Genomic DNA, 14400 nt, shown 5'->3' with positions numbered 1-14400 from the left:
TGTTAGGGAGCAGAAATGCCCTGCAGGACATAAATTCTGAGTCAGTCCATGTTCTCAGGCTGTGACACAACAGAAGGGTCAGGCAGTGCAGCTCTTGGTGGTGTGTCCCCAAAGTTTGGATCAAAGAGCCTCAGGGAGCCAATGGACGTGGCCAGAAGTCACAAAGCCTGGCTGAAACAACAGGCAATGGAGCTTTGCATAGTCTGGGTGGGTGGGTGGGTAGAGAAACAACCCCAGGGAGGCCCCACAGCAGTGAGGAGAAGGGCTGGGGCTGGATGGAGCCTCCAGGGGCATTGGGTGCCACAGGGATGGGCTGGGGGAGCCAGGGGCTGTGGAAGACATGGCAGGGCCTGTGGTGCCTGCAGACAGAGTGGGAGGAGCAGAGTCTGTTTTCTTGTTGTGGTAAATACAAAACATTAAAAAATAATACAACGACTCCTGGAACTGCCCCCAGGCAGCTCCCGGGGCGCCAGAGATTTTCAGAGCTGTGTGAGAAACGCTGTGTGAGGGGTGCAAGGAGAGGAGCAGGAGTCTAAAACTCCTCCATGCCCCTGGAAATCTCCTGGAAGGCCCTAAGCTGAAGCCCCAGAGGGTTTGGGGGTGAGCACTGGCAGTGCTGGGGGCTGGATCACGCTGAAGCCTCTGCGTGCCGTGGCATCGTGGGTGAGTGGGTGGAAGGGGCTCTCCATGCCCTGGTGCTGCTGCTGGGCATCAACCAGGCTCTTGTCTCATTGTCTCAGTGCCAGGGGTGCCAACCTCCCTCTGGGTGCACAGAGAAATGGGGGGGTTCACAGGGAACACCTGATTTTGCCTTCCTTTAAAAAGCCCACCTTGGGATGGGGGTGAGGAGGAGTCCGGGGTTCTCATGCAGCAACATCCTCCTCTGCCAGCTCTGAGATCTGCCCTAAGTGATAAAAGAGCTCGTAGGAACAGACATGGAGAACATTCCCAAAGGCATGCAAATGGTCATTGTCTCTTTTTTTTTTCTTTTTTTTTTCTTTTTTTTTTTCATCAAAAATACAAAAGCACCCACCACATCCTCCAGCTTTGGCGGCTGCGTTTCGCTCGGAGCAGAGCCGTGGTCCTGCTGCAGCTCTGCTCTCCCTCCTCCTCCTCCCTGGAACAGCTCTCAGCTCCTGATGGCAGTTTGAGCTTTGTTTTTTGTTGTTTTGTTTTGTTTTGTAGAGACAGAGAATTTGACGATTTAAAAACCAACAACCCCCCAAAAAATCCAGTGACTTGTGCCAGAATTCTCAGGAGGACTCCTCAGAAACGTCCCGTTCTCGCCTTGTGTTTTCCTTCCACAACCAGCTTCCTTCTGGAGACTCTCTCCTCCTCTTGCACGAATGAGGTAGTGGATTTCCCCCTTCTCCTCTCCTCTCCTCAGTGGCCTCTCCCATTGCTCCTCAGGGTGATTTTTATCCCGTCCCTGGCCCAGGCTCATTCCCAGGAGGCGGTGAATTGACGCATGCGTTCCTTCCGACGGCGCTCCAGAGCAGACTGTCTAGGGCTGCCCACCTACACTGTGACAATTTTTGTTTTGTTTTGTTGCAAGGCTGAAAGTAAAAACCCCAAAAGGAAAGTTGTCTTCCTCCTCTTCAAGGTATTTGCATGCTGAAACGTCTTCTAGGAAGCTGCAAAAGAAAAAGCGGCTTAGGGCAGCTCCCAGCAGGCAGCAGATGCTCCCCTTACTCTCCTTTTGGGTGGTTCTGAGGTCCCCGTTTGCCTGAGCTGTGCTGATTTTGGGACATTCCCAAGATATTTTGGGATTGTATCTCTGGGCAGGTTGATTTGTGTCCTGAAACCTTTGTGTTTTTACAGCACTCCACTCTTCCAAACCCAACCACGGGCTTTGCCTTTCACCAGGGAGAGCTTGTGTGGTCACCAGGACACTTTGGACAGCAGAGGAAGGCTTTCCATGCTGGCCATTTGGGCAAAAATCCTACTGGGCAATTTTTCCAGTAGAAAAGTGTGTTCCTACTGGAAGGAGCCCATTCTCTGAGGTGTTTTTAAGGTGTTTGAGCAGCTGGTGATGGCCAAACCAAGTTGGAGTCAGCGCCCTCCCACTGCACTGAGCTGGGCATGAGGGGCAGATCTATCCTATGCCCTGGAGCTTGAGCCAGGTGAGGCTCCTGCAGGAGCTGGGCTGAGGGGAGGAGAGGGCAGGGTTACCTCCGATGCTGAGTGAAATGTAGAGCACGATGATGATGGTCCCCAGCACGATGGAGACGATGCTGAGCAGCCTGGCCATGCGTCCCAGCCGCCGGGCGCCGTCCGTGTCCCCCTGCTGGCCGCTGTTCCTCGACTGGGGAGACACAAAAAGAGTCCCTTGAGAGGGGCAGCAGCTCCAGGGGTGACTCCCTGCCTGTAGAACCCCCAAACTGAGCCCCATTTTCTATCCTGCTCCTTAATTGGCGATCACTTGGTTCCTAAGTAAAAAATGAGGATTCCTGGTGAGGGAGCAGCATCACTGCTGGGGACAGGTCCTCCTGATCCTGGTCCTGCTGGAAAGGATCTCCTGGGCATCCTGCCCTTGGCTGGGGCAGCACCCAGCACTCAGCACGGGGCAGCTGTGAGAGGGTTTGTGGCGGAATTACTCACCGTGCGTCAGCATTTGCTGCCAGCCCGGCCCGTGGCACCAAAAATCCTCCCTGGATTTGTGCAGCACCCTTGTGCCACCCCCAAAACCCATTGGGAAGGGGGTTTGGAGGCAGGAAAAGTGGGTGAGGGGGTTTAAGGCCTCTTGGCGACATTTTCACCTGGTTGGGAAAGCGTGGAGTGAGGGGAAAGGGAAGCAAGGTGGGATAGGGGGAGAAGGGAGCCCAGCATCCCTGATGCAGTGGAGGAGTTGGGAAAAATACCCCTAAACTTCACTGGGAGTGGGGTTTTATTGATGATTTAACTGCTTTGAAGCAGATATTCCTAATTTGGAGTTGCATTATTGTATTTAACACTTTGATATGAGTTAAAGGCTTCCCCTGGCCCATCCATCCCCAGCCAAGCTGCCTTGGAGGAGAACAGAGGGGTCTGGGGCAAACTGTGGGGCAGCAGCCCCCAGAGCCCTGTGCTGTGTGACAGCTCCTCCCTTTGGAGCATGGCTGCTAAAACTGGGGAAATTCTCAGTGTAAAAAAAACGAGTGTACTAGATAAAATGAGTTAAAGGTGGAAGTGGATTAAAGCAACTCCAGTTTCCTTTCAAAAACTGTGTATCAGAAATAGCTGTGATGGAAAGGATCCCCTGCCTCATGTTAAAAAAAAATAAATAATAAGAGCAGGGAGGTCTTGGTCAGCTCTAGCAATAATAATGAAACATCACAGAGACTCTGAACCAATAATTGATGTTATTGTCCCATTTCCCATTCACCCTGCTTTAATTCCTCTGCCTCTTGGCAGCACCAAAACATCCCAGGCTGTGCATGGGCAGCTGCTCCGTAGGAAAAGCACAGCTTTGGAGGTTTCCATGTGCTCCTTCGAGTTTGTATCACCACGAAAATAACCCAGCAGAGCCCCAAACAGGGGGTGGCTGCTGCCTCTGCTCCCTGCCCACGTCCTGCCCCGCTCAGGAGCCTGCCTGGGCATGGCTGTCCCCAGCAGGGACACGGGAGTGCTCAGGACCCCGCTGCTCCTGCTCTCACCAGCAGCTCTGCCAGACCCACTCTGAAAGCAAAGGGATGCAGCCAAGAGCTATTTTCATCCCAGAACAGGAGGTGACAAAATGAAGCCTCATGGGTTGGTGGTGAGAGATGGGGAGGATGCAGGAGCCCGGGGATCCACAGGATCCCTGCCCTGCTCACTGACAGCTCCAGCTCTGGGGATTTCAATTTTCAGGCTCTGGTTTTTGTAACAAATTTTGCAACAATATTTTGGCGGGGTGTGGGTTAGATTGCAGAGAAATATGCAGTTTTAGCTGTCTTCCAGGCAAAATTCAATATATTTATTTATCACTACAGCTTCTGGAAGTGTTTACTGCTCATTTATCCTCCACAGTTATGAGAAACACATCAGCATTGGCATGGGGTGTTTAGCAAGAACTTGGTACTGTACATATATTATTAATCAGAGTGGAACAGTTTGATTATAGCTCTCTAGTACCACTAATCCCCTGTTTTGCTTTCCACATAAAAACATTAACATCTTGTTTATTAATCGAGGCTCACCAAGGCAGAACATCTCCAAAAAGCTCGAGGGCTCTGGGGGAGTGAGTCACTGTGAGAGTGCCAGGGGACTCCCTGCTCCAGGAAATCTGCAGGGCCTGGGCTGTGGGTGCTGTTCTGCAGCCCCATGGGCCAGGTGAGCCTGGGTGACTCAGGGATTATTAATTTTACCTCTTTCCTACTGCTGTCTGCTCCTCTTACTGCCCAAAATGGGTTTTTCCCCTAAGTGGCCTTGTGTAAATGAAGGCAATTACTTTGCTGTGCTGGTCCCAGGGATGGGGAAGACAAATCATCCCATCCTCTTCCCTGCAATCCCTCCCAGCTGATGAACTGGCTTTGGATGCTCTCTGCTGCCGTCCACCAATTACCCAGAATAAATCATTAATCCTGGACACTTGGGGTTTTTGTTGAGGGAAACATTCCAAGAGAGGCATCAGTCAACCCCAGAGTGAGGCAGATGATGGGTGAGGGCAGCCTGACTTCTCCCACATCTTCTGGCAATGACAGAATTTATTTTGGATACCAAGTGCCGTGCAGAAGTGCCCTTGATGTTACTACGTGGTGGTTCTGGATGGATTTTAAAATTTTCCTTCATTTATTTGGAGTTTTGGGCTCTGGGATGTGGCTGCTCTGCACTTTGGTGGGAAGAGGAAAGGATTCAGAGCAGGAATGCAGGGTGGGTGTGTGGTAGCCAGCCCTGCCTGCACTCCTAGGAGATGGAACATCCTTGTCCACCAGTCCCTCTCTTGGGGAGTGACCTGAACCCTCCAGAACAGCCAGATCACCACTTGGTGACAAAAACACATCCAAGAGTCCGTGGAGAAGCCTCCAGGTAATTAATTTCTATGAAATCAGTGTTAGCAGGAATGGGCTGGGGATGGCTAGAGCAGGGTTTTTTCCACCTCTGGCCATAGGCCCTGTTGGGATCTGAGAGCAGCTTTTGAAAAATGATTTATGAGACACTAAGCTCAAAAGCATTCATTTACTTTCCTCTCTGGACGCTGCTTATTACCCAGGAAGAAAAAAAAAAGCTTTCATGTGCAAAAGCTTTGACTGAGGAAAGAAAAGCACAATTGCAGAGCCAAAGGAATGTCAGCACATTGTGGAAAGGTGCTCCTGGTTCCCCAGGCGATGGGAATCACAAAAACCTGGTTCCTGCTCAGACCTGGGCATGATCAGGCACACCTGGGCTGTGCTCTGAGAGAAAAGCTGAGCCTGGGGGGGCTCTGGGAGCTCAGTCCCTCCCTGCTGTGGGCAGGTGAAACATCAACCCCTGCCCTGGGAGCTGCTCCAGATGTTCCCTGGCTCCTCAGGGAGAGAAGGGGGATGGATGGATGGATGGATGGATGGATGGCTGGCTCCTCATCCTCAGCCAGGTCCCTGGCTGCCAGGTGGGTGTGTGGAGGAGGTGATGGTGCAGGACTACAGAGAGCTGGAATCATTAATTAAAGCACAGGACAGAGAGTGCAGGGGTGGCTGTGCAGGGGCCAGAGGATGTGCATGGGCTGCTGGAGTGCTGTGAGTGCCATGAGCCTTGTCCTCAGCTGAATGCACCTTCTGCCTCCCTTCCCCAGCTCCGGCTGAGCCCTGGGCAGGGCTGCCTTGGAACAGAGGGCAGCCCAATAATCTCATTGCCTTGCTGCTCCTGCCTCCCCGGGCTGTGACAGCCACCACACCCTCTCAGCCTGGCAGGAGAACCAGCTCCTGCTCTTTTCCCACTGTTAACTCTCCTCCTGGTGTGGCCCAAGGCACATCCCCACGCCTGCAAGGGACAGCGTGAGGATCTGTTCTGCATGGAGGCCAATGTGGCTGGCAAATCCCCGTGAGAGCCCTTGTTTATTACCATGGATATGCAACACCCAGCTGCTTTCCCTCTCCTTGCAGTGCAAAGCCAGACAAGGCTGGCTGGCTTCCCTGGCTGCTGCCTAAACAGGCTGTGCCACACAACTGTACTACGCAGATGACAGCTGGCACTGGCAGGAACGATGATTCCTCCTCAAAATGGAAATTGGTCTCCCTGGAGGGCTTTTTGTGGCAAGTGCCCGTGCCTGCCTTCAAGTTGTTGGTGGTTTTTGGGGGGAAGTGCTGGCTGCGTGTGCCCCTCGGTGTATTTCTGTGTGGTGAGCAGGTAACGGAGCTGATTGTCAAAGAAAAGGTTTGCCTTTGTTGCAAATCAAAGGCATGGGAGGTGCTGGGTGTGTACAAGAGAGCAGCATCTGCTGGGGAAGGGGGTGGCTCTGCTTGTAGGGCTGTGCTGGCTGAGCCACCTGTACCCGAGATGGGTGGGAGGCCAGGCTGCCTTCATCTCCCCTGCTCGGCTCTTGGTGTATTTGCTGAGCTCCGGGGGATGTTTAATGGAGGAAAATTGCTTTTCCAGGGCGCTAAAGCAGCTGCAGGTGCAGCCTGTCCCTTTGAAGTGCCTGAGGCCAGGCAGGAGCCTCCAGCCAGGGTCTCCCCGGTGCTGCAGGGCTGGGCTGGGCTCGGAGGGAGGTCCCTGGTCAGCGCTTTGCCCGCAGCTCCTTCCCGGGGAATCCCGCCGAGTCCTGGAGCGCTGCCGGGGGACGGGGACCGCGCTTCCCGGAGCCTGCCCTGGAATCCCACCCCCTCTGCATCTCCATCCCGCCGCCTCCTTCTCCATCTCCATCTCCTTTTCCATCTCCATCTCCATCCCGCCGCCTCCCCGAGCGCTGCCCCGGGCTCGCCGCCGCTCCCCGCCCGCCTCCGCCCGCCCGCGCCCCCCGGCCCCGCACCGGAGCGCGCTGCGGGAGCCGAGCGGGGCGGCCCAGCCCGGCCGAGCGCTGCGGGAGCCGAGCGGCTCCTCCCGGGGCTGCAGCACCGCGGACAGCTCCGGGGCGCCCGTCGGGGCGGGGGAAGCCGGAGCGAACCGGGCGGGTCCGAGCGCGCCCGGCGGGTCCCGCACTCACCATGATGGAGAAGACGAGGGCCACGATGTTGATGGGCCAGACGGGGCAGAAGCAGGAGAAGATGGCGAGCACCAGGTAGTCCCGAGGGCGGCCCTGCTCCGGCGCCGCCGTGCTGGTGGCCGTGGACGAGGCTCTGCCCAGGCTCAGCCGGGACGGCGACAGCGGCGGCGCCTCCAGGTGCCCGACCGACACCGACTTGTAGCCGAGCCCATGCCCGTTGCGCTCCGTCTCGCCGGGCAGGGCTGCCGTGAAGGATTTGGAGCCGCGGAGGCCCTTCTCCTCCCGGCCCTCCGTCGCCGACAGCAGCTTCTCCGTCTCCTGAAAGCGGGTGGGCAGCGCCGTGCCCGAGCCCGGGCCCGGGCCCCCGGGCGCGGAGCCGGTGCTGGCCATGGCCCGGCGGAGCGGAGCGGGCTCGGGCAGCGCCCCGCCGCCGCCGCCGCTCTGCGCTCGGGGCCCGCCGCCCCGCGGGAGGCCGAGCCGGGCTGGCCCCTCCTCCGGCTCGGCCCCCGGGGCAGGATCGGGGCCGCGCACCGCCCCCGGGGTGTCCCCGGCCCCCCCTGCCCGCGCCGCCTTCCCGCGCTCGGCCCCCGCCCGCCCCGGTGCGTGCGGCCCCCGGGGATGCGGCGGGGCGGAGCCGGGGAGTCCCCGCCGCCTTCAGCCCAGCCCGGCCCAGCCCCACCGACCCCCGGCTCGTCCCAGGGGCTCGCACGAGCTCTGCTCCGCTGCAGCGGGACGTGAGAGCCCAGCCCGAGCCGGCTCCGCCCGTTCTCACAGGGTTCGGGGCCGCCTCCAGCCCCCGAGGAGCGGGGGATGCCGAGGGCAGCGCACACAGCCCCTCTGCCCCCGCTGCCCCCTCTGTCCCTTCTGTCCCCGCTGTCCCTGCTGTCCCCGCTGTCCCCGCTGGCTGCCAGCCTTTCCCCAGGCAGGTGGGGGACACGCGACACGGAGCAGAGCCACGAGTCCCTCATCGCTGCAGAGAGAGGCTGGAGCTGCCCTGGGCAGGGTGTGGGAGCCCTCGGGCTCCAGCCGCTCTGGGAAAGCATCACCCCCGGGCACAGGGTTGGGAGAGGCTCTGGACACCCCGTGCTGAGCTCGCCCTGCCCTCGCTGTGCGTGGGTGACCGTGGCGACACCACAGCTGGGGACAGGGACACCAGATCAGTGCCACACCACGGCCCTACACAGGACGTACAGAGCAGAAAGGGTGCTGGTGCAGTGTGAGTTACATCTTCTCCATCCATGAGAGCAGGGATGATGTGAGGGGCAGGAGGGAGGGCTAAAACAACCCTCAGAGCCTGGATGCCTGGAAAAAAATGATGTTTTCCATCCATTGTGCATTATGCTTCAGTTCCAAATTTGCCAGGGGTTTCCCTGGCAGTGAGTGCCATCTACGGGGCACACCCAGCACCTTCTGCCTCCCCGAGAGGTGCCCAAGAGCCTCCTGCCATTCGGAACCTGCTGCCCACCCCTCCCCGGAGCCCTTTCCCATCCCACAGCCTCCAAACAGAATGAGGAGCTGCAGTTTGTGAGCGTGGATCTGAGAGCAGTGGGCTGACCCTGCTCGGGGGGTTTTCACGGGGTTTTGGTTCCCTTCCACTCCTGCCTCTGGGACCATCTGTTTCCATCTGCCTCCCTTGGGCTGACCAACAAAGCTGGGGTGGGAGAAACAGGGAGATGCAAATTCGGGAGGAGGGTTCCTTCCTGAGCTAGGGAGTCACTGAAACATTCTTTGCAGGCTGCTCTTGCTGGGCTCTCCCTCCCCGTGTGAAGGCTGCTGGCAGGGCAGGGCAGGGCCATGGAAGAGCCCGAGAAGGGAGATTCACCCAGAGATGCAGGGAGAAGCAGGATTCCTTCAGGGATGTGGCTGCAGGCCTTCTTCTGGCCAGGGGAGCACCTGTCAGAACCAGGATGCCTCACACCATCAGCACTTCAAAGAGGCTCCTTTGCTGAGCAAAGAGCTCTCTCTCCTGGCTGCCACCAGTTTTCCTCTGCTCCCGGACCAGCTCCCCTGTCCCACCAGGGATTAGGGAAGGAGGAGGAGATCCAGGTACTCAACAGCAGGAGGTTGGTTGTTCCAGCACAGGTCCCCGGGCAGGGAGAGAGCTCAGGCTGCCCCTGGAACGGTGGGAGCAGAGGGGCTGGGGGAGCTCTGCAGGGCTCAGCACTGTGGGAATCCCACGGTGCAAAATGTCCTGCCCAAAACTCTGCCAGCTGTGGTGTGTGTGGCTGTAAATCCCTGCCTGATTCCTGCAGCAACTCCAGTTTGCTGAGCCTCGGGCAGGAGGCAGCCCTCGCAGCTGCTCCAAGCTCTCCAAGCCAGAGGAATGGGACAAAAGGGACCTTTTCAGTAAAATTCCCCCTTCTCCCCTCCACCCTGCTGTTGGCCCGTCCCAACAGAGCCACTTCCCTGGCATCAGAAGGAAACCCCAGTTGGATGGGTGGGTTTATGAAAGCCGACATCTGTCTCCCCTCCCGGCCTCGCAAATCTGCCAGGCACAAACGTCTGTACCAATGAGCTTAGCGTCAAAAGTGGCGGGAGGGCAGTAACCTCTGCCTGCTCCTGCTCCCCTCCTTCACCGGCGGCAGCAGAGCCACCGCCAGCCGGGGCTTTAGCGTCATCCCACGGCCCATCTGTCCATCCCACACACATTAACAGCCGCTGCCCTGCTGCCGGGTTTGCAACTCGTGTTTTCTCGCAGAGCAAGCCACAGGGAATAAATAACAGCGGCGATCAGCAGCAGTGAGACCTCGCTGTAAGGAACACAAAGCCGGCATTTCCAGAGGAATTCCCACCTTCCTGCAGAGGGGAGACACACAGCAGGGTCCTGTACAGTGTGTGGGCTCTCTCTGAGCCCTCCAGCTGGGCTGCACATCCAGCAGCTCACCTGCTGGATATGCATCATATTCCCTCCCTCACCCTCCCGCTCCCCCCAAGTGTCCCACGGCTCCGTCACCTTCACGTCCCAGCCCTGCGGGTCAGTGCGAGGGGAGGCGCCGCTGCTGTCCCCAGCCTTGGCAGTAGCCCGACTGCCAGGGGACATTCCCGGCCTGGGGCTCTTGCAGGCTGCCCTGAATCGCTGAGCCCGTGAATCGCTGCTGGCCGGGCTGCGGGATCCCGCCGGAGCCACAGGCGCGATTCTCCTTGGGGCTCTCGTAGTGATGGAGCTGCCGCTGAGGGCTGAACGTCGTGCTGAGAGGGGACGGAGGGCAGCGTGTCCCGGCAGGAACGGGCTCCCAGGGGCGGCTGCCCCTCGGCCCCGGCTCCTGCGCGGGGACCCCGGCCCGGGCGCGGCACTCGGGGTGGGCGCAGGGCCAGCAGCAGCCGGCGCCGCGCAGGGACAGCGACAGAGCCGCGATGCGGTTGATGGCCCGCCGGAGGGTCGCGATTTTGGAGAGCCTTTTGCCGCCGAGGTCGTGCTTGAGGGCCAGCCGCAGGGCGTTGAAGGCTTGGTTGTAGTCCAGGATCCTCTTACGCTCCCTGACGTTGGCAGCCATCCTCCTGGCCTTGGAGCGCACCGGCCGGCTCCTCTTCCTCACTTTCATCCCGTCCGTGTCCCCCGGGCTGGCGTCTGCTCCCCTGCCTTGGGACACCCACAAACCCGGCCTGTAGCACGCCTGGGGTGCGTCCCTCGCGTCCAGCTCCTCCTCGGAGCCCTCGGGCCCCCCTTTCCCCGCGGCTGCTCCGGCCATGGCAGCGGCCAGGGCAGCGGGAGAGGCGCTGCTGTGCTGCTGCCTCCCGAGGGTGTGGGTGACACCTGCAGGGACAGGAATCCGCCTCTAAAGCCTTCAGCGGGCTCGTCACGTGTCTGCCCCGACCCTCCTCACCTGCCGCAGGTGAGGCACAGGGAGAGATGAGGCACCAGAGTTGGGGTGGTGGGATGCTCACGGGTCCCTGGGAAAGCACCTCCACTAAACACAGGCTGCTTTAGTGTCTGCTGATAATTTGGGCACTGCAGGAGCTCCCCCGTGCTGCTCTGCCCTCTCCTCTGCTGGCCAGAGATGGCTCACCCTGGCACAGGCCATGCCAGGGCTCTCATGGTGCTGTGAGGCAGAGAGAGCCCTGAGGGGCATCACCAGCCTGGCTCTGCCTTCTCCCTGCTCACGGGTCTGAGCGCCTCTGGTATTTCTCAGCTGAGGGGAGCTGAAGCACAAAATGGTGCCATTGCTGAGGAAAGCAGCAAGTCTTGTGCTTGGTACAGAAGATACAGGAAAGGAGCAAGTCTTGTGCTTGGGTAGAGATCACAGTGCTGGTGAGCTGGGAGCATCCCTGGGGACAGGGGGAGGTGGGCCCGGAGCAGAAGGTCTGAGGTGGGTCCTGGGCAGGAGCAGACCCCCGCAGGAATGTGCAGGGCCTGGCACGCCTCTGCCCCGCGGAGCAGGAAGCAGGAATGTGGCAGGGGGATCATCGGGGCAGGTGATAAAAGAGCTGAAGTGCTGCCTCCTCCGGAGCCTCCCTGTCCCTTCCCGCAGCCTGGGGGCAGAGCTGTCTGGCGCTCCCGGGCCTGCCCGGTGCTTAACTTGGGGATGGCGTTGCTGAAAGCAGCTCCTTGTTTCCTCATCCCTAGCTGGTGGGATGAGGGGCTGGCCAGGTGCAGCAGGTCCGGAGGCCATGGGCAGGGCCGGGTCCCCAACCCCTGAGCAGTGGGGGACAGCCACGTGTGTTTGCACATCATCCCATTAGCCAGCAGTTGTTAAATGCCTTCCTGTGCCAGGGGTAATGTTTGAAAAATGGCCCTGGAGTGTTTCTGACAAATTGTTGGGGTGTCTGGTGCAAAAGCAGAGCCCTGGGAGAACGTGCCCCTCCCTCCTTGATCCATCCCTTCCTATCTGATCATCCCAGCTCATGTTTGATCAATAGCCACAGTTAGTGGGGGGTTATTTGTCTATTGCCCTTCTCCTCTCCTGGCTCTTTGAAGCTGGAGCTGATTTAGGTGCCTCTGCTTCAGGAACCCAATAAATCAGGAGCCAGGGCCTCGGGGACGGGGGAGGATGAGGCAGCAGGACTTCAAAGGCAGGTGAAGCTTGCAAATATCTTTGAGCACTCACCTGTGCTCACTGTGGCCCCTTGTTCTCCCCAGCATCCCTCTCTGCCAGGCTTGCAGGCTCCCCAGCCACTGATTTACCCAGAGAGCTCAGCTCAGGAGCCAGGGGGTGTTTGGAAAGCTTGAGTGCCAGCAGGACATGGATGTCAGAGCCATCTAGAGATGTGCCTGTCTAAAACCCAGCTGAGCAGGACAGATCCCTGCCATAGGGGTGTTTTTGCTGGTGTTGCTGGTTTGTTTGAGGTCAGGAGTTGCAGTCCAGAGCAGACACAGAGCTGGCTGAGCTGGCACAAAACCAGTCCCAAAGCTGTCCCCATCCCACCCACAGCCCCTGGGAGCTCCTTGGGAAGCACTGCCAGGCTTTATGGCTCTCTGGGCAGCCCTGGCTGCAGGGATGTAGCCCCAGCTCTCAGAAGGAGGCAAGGCCAGACCATAAATCACAGGAAGTCTGATGCCACCTGTAATTAGCACATCCCTGGGCCTTCCCCACCTCGTCCTGGGCGCTTCCGACCCAGGTGCCCATTCCAGGCTGGGAGGTCAGCAGGAACGCCCCCCAGCCCTGCTCCCCCAGCCCCTGCTGATTTATCACCGTGTGCTGCAGAGATTTATGGGCTGAGATGGGGAGCAGAAACGTGTTGTGAGGCTCTGCCGGGCCTGTCTGCCTGACAGATGATGAAAGAGCAGTAATTATCTGTCGCCACACATAGATCAGGCCATTCATGGCCCTCCCCAGCCTCCAAGAAGGGGTTTGGCCCTCGGGGACTCCCCAGCTCCCAGCCTGTGTCACTCTGGATGGAGCACTGCTGAGTGCTGGGCACCTGCCCGTTGTCACAGCTCAAAAGGTGTGTTTGGGGTGTGCATCCCTAACATTGCTGCTGAGCTCCTGCAAGGAGCCCTGGGCTGGCTGCCACATCCACCCAGCACCCCCAAACTGCTGATGCTTCCAGGTGGGAGCTGCTGGAGTCACCTGGGAGCACTGGAGGTCACACCCTGATGGGCTGGGGGGCTGCCCAGCTCCCGGCACTGTCCCAGCACCCTCCATCCTCCTTGGGAAGGCTGCACCAGCAGGAATGGATGTGCCAGAGCAAAGCACGGGAGGGATGAGAGGCGGGGCAGGCAGGGAGGTGCCCATTCCTGGTGACAGGGGAAGGAGGAGGCGGCTCTTGCGACACTGCCCGCGGGCAGATAAATAGGGTGCTTTGTTCCTGCTGGGGCACGGCCAGGTGGCACACGGGACACGGGCTGGTGACTCATCCACAGCCAGGCAGCCACACTGCAGGGCCTGGAGGAGCCTGTGGGTGAGATCCCTGCGCCAGCACCAGGGAACAGCCCTGGCACAGGGCAGAGAGCCACATCCTGTGGGGCAGGAGTGAGCCATGGGCACGTGCTTAAACACATGTGGCAAAAGGCTTCACAGAATCCCAAAGCCATTCCAGGTGGAAAAGCCCTTTAATCAAACCCAAATGTTAACCCAGCACTGCCTTGTTACCATTAAACCCCTAAATGCCACATCCATGTTTTTTGAACATTTCCATCACTTTCCTGAGCAGCCTGTTCCAAAGTCTGACCATCCACTTTTCCCAACATCCAATTTAAGCCTTGAGGCCATTTCCTCTTGTCCTGTCCCCGGTTCCTTGGGAGCAGAGACAAACCCCCACCAGGTTTCACACTCCTTTCAGGGAGTTGGAGGCCTTCATTGCCCACCACAGGAGCCTGTGCCTGCTGCTCCATGTGCCAGGAATGGCTCATCCATCCTGACACCAGCAGGCCTGGCACAGTTTCCCTGGCCAGAGGATGAGGATGGGACACACAGAGCTCTGCAGTGAGGGCCAGGACACTGGAAGGCAGCTGTGGAAGGCACAGGAGCCACTCCGTGCCACAGGAACATTTAAGGCTCGGTCTTTCCTAGCTCGGGGATCTCCTGGAGCACGTGGGATGGGTTCTGGCATTAATTATCGCCTCGTTACTGCCCTGAGCTGCCGGCACCGGGCATTCCCTCACCCGCAGCTCCTCGGGGAGACCCGGAGAGGGCACTGAGAGTGTGCGAGCTGCAGAAGCGCAGCACCCGCGCCCCGCTGGTGTCCCCATGGTGTCCCCACCCCATCCCCATCCCCTCCCCGCCCGCTCCCGCAGCCGGGGCCGAGCCGGGGGGCGGTGGCAGCGCTGCCCCCGCCCCGGCGGGGCCGTGCCGAGCCGAGCCGAGGCGGGGCGGGCCGGGGGCGGGCACCGACGTCAGGCCCCGCGGCGGCGGCGGCGGCTCCGGGGGGCGGAAGGCGGCGGT

At 59.3% G+C, this 14400-nt stretch overlaps 2 protein-coding genes across 2 annotated transcripts; both read right to left on the bottom strand.

The window, feature by feature from the left end:
* Positions 1 to 969: 969 nt before the first annotated feature.
* On the bottom strand, positions 970 to 7604 carry TRARG1 (trafficking regulator of GLUT4 (SLC2A4) 1). The gene is made up of 3 exons (XM_074557105.1): positions 7079 to 7604; positions 2173 to 2305; positions 970 to 1634 (listed from the first exon to the last, which is right to left on the bottom strand). Exons 1-3 carry the CDS (start codon positions 7466 to 7468, stop codon positions 1627 to 1629), a joined length of 531 nt encoding a protein of 176 aa, XP_074413206.1. The 5' UTR covers positions 7469 to 7604; the 3' UTR covers positions 970 to 1626.
* A 2423-nt stretch (positions 7605 to 10027) lies between these two features.
* Positions 10028 to 10780, bottom strand: BHLHA9 (basic helix-loop-helix family member a9). The gene has a single exon (XM_005493553.3). It carries the CDS (start codon positions 10765 to 10767, stop codon positions 10054 to 10056), a length of 714 nt encoding a protein of 237 aa, XP_005493610.2. The 5' UTR covers positions 10768 to 10780; the 3' UTR covers positions 10028 to 10053.
* Positions 10781 to 14400: the final 3620 nt, after the last annotated feature.

This window comes from Zonotrichia albicollis, chromosome 22, assembly GCF_047830755.1.
Source record: "Zonotrichia albicollis isolate bZonAlb1 chromosome 22, bZonAlb1.hap1, whole genome shotgun sequence".
Taxonomy (NCBI): domain Eukaryota; kingdom Metazoa; phylum Chordata; class Aves; order Passeriformes; family Passerellidae; genus Zonotrichia; species Zonotrichia albicollis.
The sequence above is the reverse complement of the archived record's forward strand: the minus strand, read 5'-3'. Positions and strand labels throughout refer to the sequence as shown.

What these genes read in the sequence shown, in the direction of transcription:
- TRARG1 (XM_074557105.1), bottom strand. Translation starts at nt 7,468, where the DNA reads ATGGCCAGCACCGGCTCCGCGCCCGGGGGCCCGGGCCCGGGCTCGGGC. An exon ending in CCCTCGTCTTCTCCATCATG is followed by an intron (nt 2,306 to 7,078) that starts GTGAGTGCGGGA and finishes GTGTCTCCCCAG; the next exon opens with TCGAGGAACAGCGGCCAGCA.
- BHLHA9 (XM_005493553.3), bottom strand. Translation starts at nt 10,767, where the DNA reads ATGGCCGGAGCAGCCGCGGGGAAAGGGGGGCCCGAGGGCTCCGAGGAG.